The 11,465-nt window shown below is 52.1% G+C and overlaps 4 protein-coding genes across 9 annotated transcripts in view; 2 read left to right on the top strand and 2 right to left on the bottom strand.

Annotated features, from left to right (window-relative positions):
• The window catches only part of TAF8 (TATA-box binding protein associated factor 8), a 6,006-nt gene extending 758 nt beyond the window's left edge, over window positions 1-5,248 (top strand). The window contains exons 2-8 of the mRNA XM_027695210.1: window positions 189-345; window positions 1,048-1,146; window positions 1,401-1,463; window positions 1,854-1,978; window positions 2,283-2,430; window positions 3,134-3,276; window positions 3,666-5,248. Coding sequence (XP_027551011.1) covers window positions 189-345; window positions 1,048-1,146; window positions 1,401-1,463; window positions 1,854-1,978; window positions 2,283-2,430; window positions 3,134-3,276; window positions 3,666-3,809 — 879 coding nt within the window. The 3' untranslated portion in view covers window positions 3,810-5,248. The remainder of the gene's footprint in view (window positions 1-188; window positions 346-1,047; window positions 1,147-1,400; window positions 1,464-1,853; window positions 1,979-2,282; window positions 2,431-3,133; window positions 3,277-3,665) is intronic.
• Window positions 5,249-6,169: 921 nt separating this feature from the next.
• Window positions 6,170-8,485, bottom strand: PIFO (primary cilia formation). The gene is made up of 6 exons (XM_027695231.1): window positions 8,440-8,485; window positions 7,958-8,100; window positions 7,502-7,600; window positions 7,216-7,349; window positions 6,698-6,824; window positions 6,170-6,322 (listed from the first exon to the last, which is right to left on the bottom strand). Exons 1-6 carry the CDS (start codon window positions 8,462-8,464, stop codon window positions 6,254-6,256), a joined length of 597 nt encoding a protein of 198 aa, XP_027551032.1. The 5' UTR covers window positions 8,465-8,485; the 3' UTR covers window positions 6,170-6,253.
• The window catches only part of LOC113973286 (acidic mammalian chitinase-like), a 12,826-nt gene continuing 7,619 nt past the window's right edge, over window positions 6,259-11,465 (top strand). The window contains exon 1 of one of the 3 annotated variants that reach the window (XM_027695216.1): window positions 6,259-6,274. The gene's annotated coding sequence lies outside the window, so the exon portion shown is untranslated. Of the gene's footprint in view, window positions 6,375-6,397; window positions 6,593-11,465 lie in introns of those variants that run through there. The other 2 variants (XM_027695213.1, XM_027695214.1) reach the window with 2 other exon arrangements.
• The window catches only part of LOC113973279 (acidic mammalian chitinase-like), a 13,351-nt gene continuing 10,691 nt past the window's right edge, over window positions 8,806-11,465 (bottom strand). The window contains exons 1-9 of one of the 4 annotated variants that reach the window (XM_027695186.1): window positions 11,236-11,450; window positions 10,958-11,014; window positions 10,691-10,856; window positions 10,482-10,606; window positions 10,171-10,294; window positions 9,859-10,044; window positions 9,501-9,620; window positions 9,262-9,403; window positions 8,806-9,151 (exon numbers count right to left, since the gene is read on the bottom strand). In XM_027695186.1, coding sequence (XP_027550987.1) covers window positions 8,895-9,151; window positions 9,262-9,403; window positions 9,501-9,620; window positions 9,859-10,044; window positions 10,171-10,294; window positions 10,482-10,606; window positions 10,691-10,856; window positions 10,958-11,014; window positions 11,236-11,312 — 1,254 coding nt within the window. In that variant the 5' untranslated portion in view covers window positions 11,313-11,450 and the 3' untranslated portion in view covers window positions 8,806-8,894. Of the gene's footprint in view, window positions 9,152-9,261; window positions 9,404-9,500; window positions 9,621-9,858; window positions 10,045-10,170; window positions 10,295-10,481; window positions 10,607-10,690; window positions 10,857-10,953; window positions 11,015-11,235; window positions 11,451-11,465 lie in introns of those variants that run through there. The other 3 variants (XM_027695182.1, XM_027695183.1, XM_027695184.1) reach the window with 3 other exon arrangements.

Genomic DNA, 11,465 nt, shown 5'->3' with positions numbered 1-11,465 from the left:
CCATGCCCTGCTCCTGCCCTTTCCCATTCCCATTCCCTGTCCCTTCCTATTCCCATGCCCTGCTCCCTGTCCCTTCCCATTCCCTTCCCATTCCCATTCCCTATCCCTCCCCATTCCCTGCTCCCTGCCCTCCCTGCCGTGCTGTACCCGCTGTGCCGTGCCCCTGAGCCCCGTTCCTGGTGTGGCAGCGCCCTGGCAGCAAGCAGGCTGGCACCCCGGCCGACAACTACCACCTGGCTCGGCGGAGGACGCTGCAGGTCGTGGTGAGCTCCCTGCTCACCGAGGCGGGGTTCGAGAGCGCCGAGAAGGCGGCGGTGGAGACCCTCACCGAGATGATCCAGAGCTGTGAGTGCCCCGTTCCTCCTCACTTGTTGGGGTTTTTTTCCCCATTTTTGTTATCTGGTGTTCAAGGGTGTTTTAGGAGTGTTGGTGGGGCTGGAGCGCGGCTCCAGAGTCACCTCTGTGGCACTTTGGGTTTGCCCCAGCTCCAAAATATGTATTTATCTTACTCAGTGAGTACTCACATTGTCTTACTCAGTGAGTGCTCATCAGATACTCACAGAGGCTCCACGTGCTGAGATGCTGCCAGAACAACAGAGGAACAACAAAATTCCAGCCATTAGTTCATGAAGTGCCTCTGTTCCTCTCTTTCTGGGTGATAAGTAGATTCTGGGTGAATCTGGTAGCTGCTCTTCCTCCCAGAACTTATACTTTTCAGATATTGGAGAATCTTTGCAGTAAGATCACTCAGAATCTACTTATTTTTATGAAATCAAGAAATAATCAACTTCTGGGTGGGTTTGTTTTTTTTTTCCATGCCTGTGATGCAGATTTGCCTTTTGCACTTGTGGAAAACATCTGACTCTTTAATCTTCAGTGTCTCCACGCTCGAATTTTAAACACCCAGGCTGCAGGATGCTCCATTCCGGGAGCTGTTTCTCATTCCTTGCCAAATCTGTTAAAAATTCCCACCCCTGAAGCTGGGATTGGGCTGATACAAGTGTGGGCACTGTCAGAATCAAACATGTGGTGGTTTTGTCCCCCCAGATATCTCGGAAATTGGGAGGAGTGCCAAGTCCTACTGTGAGCACACAGCCAGGACCCAGCCCACGCTCTCGGATATCGTGGTTACTCTGGTGGAAATGGGTGAGTAGTTGGCTGTTCCTGCTCATTCCAGCTTTGGATGTGCTGTGCTGGTAGGAAAATCTGTCCCCTGTGTCTCTGGGGTTTGTGTTTTGAGCCTTGTCCTGAGCCTCGTGCAGGGTGAAGATATACAGTGCATGGTTTTCCTTCTCATGCCGTTTGGAGCCCCTGGAAAAATTCTGGAGAAGCCTAAAAGAAGGGATTTTTGACCAGGACAAACTCCTGGCGTGATTCCTGTTTCCTCTTTTGTGTTCCAGGGTTCAATGTTGAAACCCTTCCTGCGTATGCCAAGCGCTCCCAGAGGATGGTCATCACTGCCCGTACGTGGGAAATCCTTTCTGCTACACAGAAAACCAGGAATAATCTGGCATTCCTCTCTGCTGGCTTCCAGAGGGCCCCTGCTTTCTGAGGGATGACTCATTCCAGAGCTCCTGGAAGTGCAGTTTGGTAGTGACCCTGTGATAGGTGCAGGAAGAGTCACTTCTCACCAGTGTCCTCACTGCACACCAGAGTCCTCGGGATGGTTTTGTTCTCCTGGTATGGGAGGGAGGGGCCAAGTGATCCCTGTTCCCCTCTGGGATGCCAAACAGCCTCCTGGGATGTGCTTGGGCAGGGCCTGGGAATGTGGCTCCCAGCTCAGCAGCAGCACTTTGTGCCTGGCCCTGGGCAGGAGGAGCCCCCCTGATTTCTGTGCTTTTTAACTCCTGTAGCTCCTGTGACAAACCAGCCCGTGACCCCCAAAGCCCTGACAGCCGGACAGAACAAGCCTCACCCATCCCACATTCCCGGCCATTTCCCTGAGTTCCCAGATCCCCACACTTACATCAAGACACCGGTGAGTGAAAACAGGATTTTTGTGCTGTTTGGGGGCTGTCTGGAGTCCAGAACAGCAGGAGTGGTGTATTTTTACTGCAGTGCTGGTACTGCCCATCCAAAGTATGGTTTATATGTTCCTTGGGTTGTGGACATCCCTTGCTGTCCAGAAATCAGCCAGGATCCCTGGATTTCTGGCTGTGATGGACATGTGTAGCTCTCCAAAAGCCTGTCAGGAGCAGAGGTCAGAGCTGGCCTGGAGCTCCTGCAGCCCTGCAGTGTTCTGAAGGTGAAGCTGTTCCGTTCCTCCCCTCCCTGCCCCGCAGACGTACCGGGAGCCCGTGTCCGACTACCAGGTCCTGAGGGAAAAAGCAGCTTCCCAACGGAGGGATGTGGAAAGAGCCCTCACAAGGTTCATGGCCAAGACAGGGGAGACCCAGAGCCTCTTCAAGGATGACGTCAGCACGTTCCCACGTGAGTTTTCCGTGACTCTCCGTGCCCTAAATGTGTGTCCCTGAGCATCCCGCCCCCTTTGGGGTTCTTGGTGCTGCAGGGGGTGAGCTCTGAATAATCACATCGTGTTATTCCCTGAAGGAAATGAGGAATTTTGTGTTTAAAAATACAAATTTGTATTTGAATTTTGTATGAAAACCAAAATAAGGCTTCTAACCTCACTATGGCTCACTGTGCTCGTGGACAAGGCTGAGAGGGGCTAAATTCAAAGCTCATCCCAGTCCTGACTCCACTCCCTGTAACCTTTGAACAAGTAATTTCTTGTCTCTGACATTTTAGTGGTAGTGGGGGCTTTCCTGTTTCTCTGACTGCAAAGCAGTGATGAGAATTCCCACCTTCCCAAGGCTCACTGACAGCACAGGTGTCGGTGTTAACTGAAAGGGGGACCAAGTGATGCTTCCTGACCTTTTGTGGAGGTCAGGAAGGACTTTTTGAGTTGGAATAATGCTGGAAACATAAAGGGGCCTCAGAAAATAGGAAATTAGAGACTGCCATCTTGTAGGGACAGCACATTTCATTCCTGATCCCTGGGAGCAGCAGGAAGAGGTGCTGTGTGTTCAAAGCCAGAAGCGGCAAAAGTGTTTGTTCTCTTTGTGCTTCCTAATTTTTGAGGGGAGGGGTTTTCTCCCAGCTCGCTGACTGTGTCCTTTTTCCCTGACTCCAGTGATTGCTGCCAGGCCTTTCACTGTCCCCTACCTGACAGCTCTTCTCCCCTCTGAGCTGGAAATGCAGCAGATGGAAGAGACGGATTCGTCGGAGCAGGACGAGCAGACGGACACCGAGAACCTCCCGCTGCACATGAGCACGGTACAGCCCCCCTGGGACAGCTCTGCCCTGGGCTTTTCAAACCTGCTTCTTCCCCAAGGGATCTTCTTGTGCCAGAAATGAGGAAGCCTCACCCTTAATGCAGCTCCTCGTGTGCTGCTGTTGATTGTCTGTTCTGCCCACGGGTTGTGTGGTTTGAACTTAGAATTATGGAATGGTTTGGGTTGAAAGGGACCTCAAACATCACATGGTTTCACCCCCCTGCCATGGGCAGGGACACCTTCCACTATCCCAGGTTGCTCCAAGCCCCTTCCAGCCTGGCCTTGGACACTTCCAGGGATGGGGCAGCCACAGCTTCTCTGGGCAGAAAGATTTCTGAGCCTCGTTTTGCGTAACTCTGGTTGTTTGGGTTTGTGGTTTTTTTTGTACAGGATGATTCAGGACCCGAGAAGGAAAACGCCTCAGTGCTACAGCAGAACACCTCCCTGGCAGGCAGCAGGAATGGGGAGGAGAACGTGATAGACAATCCCTACCTCCGGCCGGTGAAAAAGCCCAAAATCCGCAGGAAGAAGTGAGGTGGGGCTGGAGCTCCTCTGGCTGCTCAGAGAAGGAGGGCTCAGGAGAGACAATCCAACTGAGTGGCCCAGGAATGGTCTCTGCAGAGTGAACTCCACTCTCATCCTGGTTCCCAGTGCTCCCTCTTCCCCTTTGCTCTCCTGCTGCCTTGGAATGGTCGATTGTCCTAAAGGCACTGAAGGGATCCCAGGTGGGATTGTCTGGGGGGACTGTGCTTTGTTTCCCCTGTGGGCAGGATTTGCTCTCTGAAGAGCTGGGGGACACCAGGGTTGGGGCTGGGGCACAGCAGGTTTTTCCTGCTGCCCTGCAGGCTCTGCAGAGCACAAAGGCATCACTGGTGCGTGGCTGCCTGGCAGGCAGGACAGGAAACTTTGCCATCAACCCTGCCAGGCTTTAATTCTAAGGAATGTGTATTAACAGAGACAGAAGAACCCCGGGGAGGTTTCTTTCTTTGCTGTTCTTGGCAGGTAAAAAACAAACAGACTTTTCTTTTATAAACTCAAGGTGTCTGATGTGTCAGCGAGGAGTGAAGTGTAAATACAGAGCTAAGTTGGCATTTTATTCTCACTTTGCTGACTGCAGCTGCACTTGGGACTTAAAAGCTCTTAAGTGTGGTGTTTACCCTGCCCTGCTCTGAGATCACTTTCCAGCAGAAGGACTGGCAACGTTTCACAGCTGCTTGGGGCTGCTCTTCAGTTCTGTTGTTGCTTTCAACTCAGCACAAGTCCTTGGAGGGTTCACTCCTTCACCAGTTGTTTTGGAACTTGGAATATGGAATAAAGCTGCATTGATTGCAGGCTTCAAGGCTGTGCTGGTGATCACATTTCTTTCATTTTATCCATTCTCAAATATGTGCTTTTATCAACAGAAGTTCCTCTTTTTTCCCCCTTTTATTTCCCCAGAGCAGAAGACTTTATTTCAGCAGTGAAAACGGCCGATGAGGGGAGTGTTGTAATTATGGGCTGGTTCTGGAGGGCTTTGCTTTAATTTTCCTTCAACATATTCTTAGGGAAAATACTGGAAATTTTTTTGACAAAAGACTCCTGTGGTTTGGTCCAGTCTCCCAAGGATCCCAAGGTGTTCATGTGCAGTTAGAGGATCCTCCCAGGCCTCCCTCTTCCCCCGTCACCCAGGGAGGAGGAAGGGAAAAGGGAATAATTATTTCAGTGAGGATGGAGGTGTTTCTGACAGACAGGCTGAAATTAGATCTCTCAGAAATCCTCTGTGTGTGCCATTGTCACTTCTGCTGGTGCCTTGGTTGTACAGAATGACAGATGTACAGAGACATTGTGTACTTATGTATATATCAAAAGTTCTATCTTTTTTTACTTGGATTGAGCTTTTTTTTCGCAATGAGAAAATCCCTCACTGGGGAGGGGAAAAAAGTAGAATGAAAATTGTAATTTTTATGTTCGTAATAAAAGAAATTTTATCTCCTAAGACCAAAACTGGCTGAGTCCTTCAAGTTTTAAGAGTGGAAAAGGACCTGAATGGAGGCTGAGTGTGTTTTCTGTGGGGGGTGTGAGACCAGGAGATCTTGTCCTTCCCTCTGCATCTCTTCCTTTCTCTTCAGGACCATTTGATAGCTGAGAAGGTTGGGAATTTCATCAGAAATGACAACAAAGGGCCCTTTGAAATCCCAGCAGTGTGGCAAAAACTTTAGTAGAAGGTTTCTCCAGCCACAGGTGGAACATGGTGAAAAATCACAGGTGCTGCTGACTTTGTTCATCTCCTCACACCCCTTTTTCTCCTGGTCAGAAAACCCAGACAGGTGGAGGTGAAATATGTCTGCCATAAATACAAAAGTATGGCCTTAAGCAGCCATAAACCCCAGGTTTTAGGACAGTAAAAATTCCAGGGGGTCACACCCCCCCTTATCCAAAATCTTGCCCCAAAAGGGGCAGCTGTGAATCGACGGCTCCATCCCCGTTTTTGGCACGTGGGTCTTGTGGTTGGGAGGGAGGGAGGGAGGGAACCAAGGTGCCTCAAAAAGCCTGTGAGCAGCTGTTGTGGCACATCTGGGAGAGCTCTCGGAGCCTGAAAGTGGGAAACTGGAAGAATGTATTTTGGGTTTGCAACTGAAACTGGACTGCAGGTGGAATTTGCTCCAGAAACAGGTAAATAAAGCCAGGGAGTTGGAAAGGCTGCTCTGGGGCTGTAGTTACACCCAGAGCGAGTGTTGCCTGCTCTTAGTTGTCCCCTGGGATCACATCAAGGCTGTGATCAGTCTGTGGGAGGGTTTGTAAACATTTATAGAAATCCCCAGGGTTCGAGTGCAGGAACAGCTGAAGATGAACCCCAGGGCCTTTCAGACACAACCAGCGGCCACAAATCCCCCTGTTTGAGACGGTTTTATTCAGATTTTAAAACAATTGAAACGTTTTATTGGTTCTTTGAGCCTGGTGGTGCAGGGGGGTGTCTCCAGAGGAGGGGGCACAGCCCCTCAGCCAAAGTACAGCTTCAGGTAGGCCACTCTCTCCTGGTGCTTTTTGGATTCTTTGTCCATGGTCATCTGAAAGAACAGCCAAGCATTAACAGCAGAGACAACACTTCGGAAAAGGAAGGTGTGAGACAGTGTCAGGAACCTCAGTCTGTGCTCTGAATGAGTTTTTCCTCTCAGCAGAGCTGAAAGGGGCAGTCAAGGCTCTGCTTCACTTCACTCTGCGGGCAGAAACTTCCGGGGGAAATTTCTTAATAGAAGGGTTTTTTGAAGGACTGTGGCTGGTTTTGCAAACAGGTGTTTTCTCACAGGAAAGCACTTCATATCTTGTGCCCCAGGCAGGTTAGGAAAGGATAACAAAACTTAGTGCAGATGCAGAATAATGAGGAAATTTCCTTTCTCAGAAGACTTGAGCCAGGAATAACATCCCCTCATCCCTGTTCTTACCTCCTGCACCTCCCTTTTTACCATCTTCTTTGGTGGCTTGGGCACTGAAGACCAGTCTGGAGACCCAAACCTCATCGGCCAAGTGACTTTTCTGTTCAGTGGCTGCTCTATGTTGTAATTTCCAGGTCTAAAGAAAACAGGCACAAAGTGTCTCAATTCTGGAGCTGGTGTATGATGTTTATAATACAGAATTTACCTCAATGACCTGTTCGTGGTCATCTAAAGTACAGCCATTCGTTAATAGCAATGATGGTGCCACAGAAAAGGAAGATGTGAGATGGTGTTGAGAACTTCAGCCTGTGTTCTAAGTGGGTTTTTGTTGAGGGAGATCCATGGGGGAAATGCATGTTGTGGTGTTCTAGTCGTGGTGCTAAGCTAAAGACTAAAGCAGGGGAGCTCTTTGAAGACAAAAATCTTCACTGAGAACTCAGTTTCCTATCTCCCATCCATGCCTTAGCATTTCTCTCTGCCAGTACTCCTGCTTATTGTGAAAATCGTAAGAAAACGAGTTGTGTTACCCAGGGAAAAGTTCTCTATCTGGAGGCCTGGTTGGAAATCGTGGTGTACTGGAGGAAAATGGGGCATGGGCAGGCTGGCACTTCCTCTTCTCCATCCAGAAGGGCTCGTACGCTGCCGGGCCGGGGGTCACCGTCTGCAGGGGGAAAAAACATTTGTGTGGAACATTTAGTTGTGCAAATCATTCCCACGTGCTCAGGGCAGCAGCCAGCTGGGTGTGACAGACCCGCCCTTCAACACTTTGGCTGCCCTGAGGGCGTTAAAACCTCAGAACTCCCCTCTCCTCACCAGGTTCCTCCGCATGAAGCGCGGGCCCGTCCTCGCTCCCATCACGTAACCCTTGCTGCTCATGGGCCTGGTGCTCAGGGAGGGCTGCAGGATGGGGGTCTGCAATCCAAAAACAGAAGTGTCTTACTGGCATTTCAAAGGCACCATTTGCAGGGCAGAAGTACACGAGCAGCAGATGTTATTCCTACTGATGTTATTCCTACTGATGCTATTCCCATTGATGTTGTTCTTATTGATGCTTCTCCTATTGATGCTATTCCTATTAATTCCCCTCTTTTCTCACTGCTGTGGAGCTGTATAAGGACTGGTGTGTTGGGAAGGGAGGGGATTTTTTTTTCCCAGGTTTATGTGGAGACATCCTGCAGTGGGTTTGCAGGGCGGGTGTGGGGCTGGCCATGGCCCTACTGCTCCTGTCCTGTGTCTTCTGCAAAGGACCACAACACTTTAACAACTCACCTCCTGGCCCAGGTAACAGCCTGGCCCAACCAGAGGGTTTCCCCCGACGGCTGACACCTCAATCCCCAGCCTGTCTGGGGCGAAGTAGTAGGGGAACATCTTCCTTTCCTGAGTTGTCCCAAAGGAGACATTCTTCTGCACACCTGAGGCACCTGGAGAGGGAAGTGCCACCAGTGTGATACACAAAAAAATATAAAATATATAAAATAGAGGTGACCACGTGCTGCTTTTTTCCCCTGAAGTGTCTGCTGCTCTCTGCCTGAGGCCAACCACCCCCTCACCTCCCAGATGGGAGCTTCCCCTGGCCCTGGATATCTGTGGGGGATCTGCCCTTTGGATGCCTGTTCCCTCCTGCCACAAAGGCCTGGTTTTTTCCCCGGGGCAGGGAGTGATGAGCAGCCCAGTCGGGGGATTTGTGAGAGAAGAAAAGCCTCGAGCCCCAGAGTCCCCCCCCAGGTGCTCCCACCTCTCACAGCTCTCACCCCTTGGCTCCTGCCCCGCTGACATCCTGCCCTGGCCACGGGGCAGGGGGTGCTGGAGACCACGGCAGCACGTGGAGGGTGCAGGGGAGAGCCCAGGGTGAGTAACTGCCCCGTGGAATGTGCTGGGCTGGCTCAGGGGAAGCAGCCTGGGGCTGTGATGTCACGACCCTTCTGCCCCCTTGGCTCCTCTCTGCTTCCCCCCCCCGGTGGCCCCTGGGGTAGGGCAGCAAGAAAGCCCTGGAAAATGCCATGCGGGAATTAAATCCAGCTGGTGGATTCAAGCCCTTCCCTGAGCACAAGTTTGGGTACCACGAGAGAATCATGAAGCATCAAAACATCAAGAACCAGACGACTCAAAACAGGGAGGATTGTTGCTTTTGCAGAAAGCTTTATTTAATCGTTACTGTGTGCAGTGGGATCAGAGGGGTCTGCTGGCCGCAGCAGGGTTAGGAGCTTCATGGCCAGTTGCAGCAGGAGCAGGTGGTGTCGAAGACGAGACCCTCTTGGCAGCTCTGCACGATGGTTTGGCCGTTCAGGCAGTTGTAGAAGTTCCTGTTGTTGTCTGGGTCTGCGTAGAGGCCGTTGGGTTTGCCGGCACAGAAACTGCTCCCGCCAGAGCCGCCGCTGCCACCAGAGCCGCCGCTCCCGCTCCCACTGGTGGTGGTGGGAGCCTCAGTGATTGGAGGCAGGGGCTCAGCAGGAGGCACACAGTCTGCAACCAAAGCAGGAAAGGGCTTATTTTTGTGCTGGCGGAGTCTCATCCCTCCCCTCCCTTCATGGGAGTTCCCATCAGGGGGCTGCTCAGGCACTCAGAGCACTCACCGCCGTTCTGCAGACCGAGGCCCTTCTTCAGGGTGGAGATCAGGGGGTATTTGCCTTCATTGCAGAAAGTGCCAGTGAAATCATCCATGTCCAGGGCCCAAACCATGGCACCTCCAAAGTTGTTCTTCTTCAGCCAGTCGACCTGTTTGGGGCCAGGGAGAAACCCCGATCAGCCCCGGGAGCTGCTCCTGCAGGAGCCTCCTGCCTCCTCCCCAGCACAGCCCCACGTCCCACCAGACCTTGATGCCGAAGCTCTTCGTGTTGTCGTAGCCAACCCATTCGCTCTCCTTGTAGGCGTAGGGCACGTCCTGGGGTTCATCCCAAGCCTGGGTGGCTCCAGAGCTCAGGAGGGAGCAGATCTAGGGAGAAGCACCAAGAGGTGTAAGGTTAATTTCAAAAAGGGAAAAGTCCGGGCTCTGCCACTGTCTGGACTTTAGTTTTGTGTCATTTGTCTGGTTCCTGAAAATAAGTAACTTTTTCTTAGCAATTCTATGGACAGTTTTGTGCCTGAGGCAGCCATTCAGAAAGCTCCATGGGTGCCTTCCTTATACTTTCCTTCAAATGACCTGAACAAGGAATGTGATTAGACACACATACCTCATAGTAAGCCAGTGTCCCAGCCTCCCTGGTGTAAGGTCCAGCTGGTCCAGGGCCTGATGCTGGAGCCCCCACAGAGGTGTCAGATGGGTTCTGCAGGGTGAAGCTTTTTCCGTATGTTGGGAAGCCAACAAGGAGCTTCTCAGCTGGGGCACCATTGTCCTTCCAGTAATTCATAGCATATTCCTGTAAGAAAACACTCCTGTTGAAGTCTTTGCCCGGGTTTTCGGGCAGGATGATGAATTCCTCAATATCTCCTCCCTGGTGCAATCACAGAGCTGAGCCCTGGGGCTCTGTCTCAAACACACTTACGACATTGAAGTACTTGTAGTCCCCGGTGTCAGCTGGGCCTGCAAACAGGGGGCTGTTCTCACCAGTGTTCCTCTCCCAGGAGCCGTGGAAGTCGTAGGTCATCACATGGATGTAGTCCAGGTACCTGTGGAGAGCATTGGCTCCGTCCTGACCCGCTCAGGCACCAGAGCTGACGGTTCCTCCAGCACTGTCACCCCTGTCCCAGCCCGGCCACAGCCCCAATTCCTGCACATCTGGGTCCCTCAGGGGCTCTTTGGAGCTTGCAGGACACCAGTGCAGCCCCACAAGTGATCCCAGGCTTTGCTACTCACTTCCCAATCTCAGCAATCTCGTAGCCAGCCTGGATGGTGGAAAGTCCTGCAGCCACAGCAGCAGTGACCATGAGACGGGGCTGGTTGGTCTGTTTGGCTTCCTGCTCAAAGGCTTCCAGCAATTCCTGAGGGATTCCAGGGAACAGGGCTCAGACTTTACGTCTGCCCAGGGCTCTGGCCAGAGCTGTGCTGAGCAGAGCAAAACTCACCTTAACCAGGGTGGTGAAGAGCCCCTTGTCCTGGGCTGGGCTGCCCCTGGAGCCGGGGTATTCCCAGTCCAGGTCCAGCCCATCAAACTGGTACTGGCGCAGGAATTTGATGACAGACTTGATGAAGGTCTGGCGGTTCTCAGCAGAGGAAACCATCGTAGTGAACCTGGACAAGCAGAGCAGGAGAGCATTGGGCTTTGTTTGGAGCATCCTCCTCTCCTTCCCTTTCCAGGGTGCTTTTATGGGCAGGACATGGTTTGAACTTACTTTTGGGTGCCGAAATTCCATCCTCCAATGGCCAGCAGGGTCTTCAGATCCTTGTTCCTGCAAAGGAAGGACAGGTACCAGAGTTACTGTAAGTCCACAGTACCCTGAGCCACTGTCACTGTGGTCAGAGGAGTGGGACTGTCACCCTGCCCTGCCCTGCCCGTCTCTGCCTTCTCTCCCGACATCCCTTGCCCAGGGCTGTGCAGAGAGCAGAGGGTGAACAACAGGGCAGGACCTGAGAAGGAGAACAAGCCCTGCCCTCTGCTCCCAGCACATACTGGTTCTTCAGGCCGTTGAAGGATTTGTAGAGGGTCTCGTCGTTCCATTCATAAGTGGTGATCTCGTTGTTGTTCATCCCGGCGAAGGCGTAGATCAGGTGGTTGCACAGGCAAGGGTCGACATTTTCGGGGGTGTATTTGCCCAGGCCAGGCCTGTACTGGGCCCAGTTGGTGAAGTAACATGTCAGCACGTAGGCAGTGCCTGTGGGGAGACACAGGAGCTGGGGGGG

This window comes from Neopelma chrysocephalum, unplaced genomic scaffold (assembly GCF_003984885.1).
Source record: "Neopelma chrysocephalum unplaced genomic scaffold, ASM398488v2 Primary Assembly neopelma1_100, whole genome shotgun sequence".
Lineage (NCBI taxonomy): Eukaryota > Metazoa > Chordata > Aves > Passeriformes > Pipridae > Neopelma > Neopelma chrysocephalum.
The sequence above is the reverse complement of the archived record's forward strand: the minus strand, read 5'-3'. Positions and strand labels throughout refer to the sequence as shown.